The sequence below is a fragment of the Vespa mandarinia genome, chromosome 21, assembly GCF_050613455.1.
Source record: "Vespa mandarinia isolate Hongniang chromosome 21, ASM5061345v1, whole genome shotgun sequence".
Lineage (NCBI taxonomy): Eukaryota > Metazoa > Arthropoda > Insecta > Hymenoptera > Vespidae > Vespa > Vespa mandarinia.
Window position 1 is genome coordinate 1192501 of NC_140830.1, and position 2500 is coordinate 1195000.

At 22.1% G+C, this 2500-nt stretch overlaps 1 protein-coding gene across 11 annotated transcripts in view; it reads right to left on the reverse strand.

Annotated features, from left to right (window-relative positions):
• The window catches only part of LOC118444036 (ankyrin repeat domain-containing protein SOWAHC-like), a 243726-nt gene that overhangs the window by 239882 nt on the left and 1344 nt on the right, over positions 1–2500 (reverse strand). For all 11 annotated transcript variants that reach the window (XM_085663427.1, XM_085663429.1, XM_085663431.1 and 8 more), the window contains exon 3: positions 1118–1495. In XM_085663427.1, the coding sequence (XP_085519553.1) occupies positions 1118–1495 (378 nt within the window). The remainder of the gene's footprint in view (positions 1–1117; positions 1496–2500) is intronic.

Sequence of the window (2500 nt, forward strand, 5' to 3'; positions counted from 1 at the left end):
AAAATCACCATAGGAACTTTTGATTCATCTAGGAATTTTTAATCCATTATTTATAAAGAAAAAAAAAAAAGAAAAAAATATATATATACATTAACATATGTATAGAAATATACATCCACGGTAATGCAAATTTACAAAGTTCTACGCATCTACAGCTTTTGAAATTAATTTGCCATGCTATTGTGTGAATACAAACGTGAAAAGAAAAAGAGAAAAAAAAAAGGAAAAAGACAAAAAAAAAAAAAGGAAAAAACAAAGAAAAGAAATTGTTTGATACAACAACTACACTATAAAGCGTACACCATTTATAAACTACAATAGCGAGTACGTATTTTTATTTGACTTAGTAAAAAATTAAATATATCGATTTGAATATTATTTTCTTTCGTTAATATTTCTAAAAATTTTCTAAAGAATCTTTTTGACTGTATAATATTTTTTTTGTTATTATTATTATTATTACTATGTATGTAATATTTATATATATAATGTTTATTTATATAATATTATATACATAATAATAATAATAATAATAATAATAATAACAAATATAATATAATATAATATAATATAATATAACATAAACCTACAAAACTTCTAAATTTGTTTTTCATACTTTTCATTTAAAAATTATAATAATAATTATGATAAATACATAATTATATATATATATATATATATATATATATATATATCAAGCTTGTAAAATAACAAAAAAATATATAAAATAACTATTTGCTTGCTATGAGTAACATATTTTTTAGTTTCATTTTATTTGCCATAATCGCTAAAACATTTCACGAAATTCCAACTTATTCTGATGCACACACATATATATATATATATACACATATATATATGTATATATGTGTATACACACACACACATACACACACATAAATACACATATTGATAAGATAAACAAGTATAATGTTTCTACTATAAATAGTATAGTTAAAAGAGTTAGAAATGTAAAATTGTCGTGCCAGAAAAGAAAGAAAGAAAACCAAAAAAAAAAAGAAAAAAGAAAAAAAGGGAAAGAAAAAGAAAAAGAAAAAGAAAAAGAAAAATTATTATTACAAATAAAAAGAAAAAAGAAAAAAAAATATGTACTCACTTTGACAACCCCATCGGTACCAGTCTTGTTCCTATCAACGTTCTCTTTATTATCCATCCTGATCTTGTCCTGACCCTTTCGACGTGGTGGTACCGGTGGCGATGATGCACTAGACGATCCAACCTCGTTGAAATTATTTTTCTTTGCTGTTTCAAGGTCACTATCAAAATTTCTACGCGGCTCGTTCTCACAATTTACTTCCTGATTGTTATGATTATTAGAGGAGGGGCTGAGGGGTGCAGCTGGCGGTGACCGATAAGGTGGAGGTTCTCGTAAGGGTGAATTAGGTGAACCTTCAGCCGAATTAACTTGTTCCGAACACGTAAGATCCAACGACGTTTGCCGATATTTTTTCTTCAATACCAAATATTTCTCTCCCTAAGAATCAAAATCATTAAATTGTGATTATGATGTGTATAATCGAGATTATAATAAAAAAAAAAAAAATAAAAAAATAAAAAAAAAAGGAAAAGAAGGAAAAAAAACAAAAAAAATTTATCAATTAATACTCTATTCTTATTATTATACGATATAAAATTTATTATATATAAATATAGAAAATTGTATATAAATATTGTATATGAAATGAATTTATTACATATGTGTGTGTATGTTTCTGTATGTATGCATGTATATATTTGAAACATTTAATTACTTATTTATTTTTTATAGATTATATATTCAAAGTTATTTTCTTTCTTTTCTCTTTTTTTTTTTTTTTTTTTTTTGAATATTCAATAAGAAATTCAAGATTTCAGAAAGAAAAAAAAAAGAAATAAATACGGAATTTCAAATTTTAATAAAAGAAAAAAAAAACAAATCTACAAAGAAAAATTTAAATTTAAATTTGTCAATAAAATAAAAGGATTTAAATTTAAACTAAGATACAAAATTAAATATCTCGAAAGATTTTTGGAATAAAGGAAATTTTTTTAATTCCCATATCTTTAATCACAAAAATTTAAATATATTATTTATTAATAACAAGTAATTACAGAATCGTCAAATAAAAATTCTTCAAAAATTTCTTATTTGACAAATCTTAAATTTTTTACTTATTCTTTTATTCGATTAAATATAAATTAAATATAATAAAATATTTTATTCATTAGAAATAAATTGTAGAATTATGAAATTTAATATTAATCATAGAAAAAAAAAGAAAAAAAGAAAAAAAAAGAAATAAAAGTAGCAAGGAATTTTCAAAATTATCACAAATAAAATCAATTGAAATCAAATGAAATAAATTTAAACTTTCGTAATAGAGAATTAAAAATTGTTTTAAATCGGACATAAATACGTACACACGCACACACATACACATACACATACACACACATACACACGCACACGATTAAAAATTCCACGTAGAAAATTTCCAAA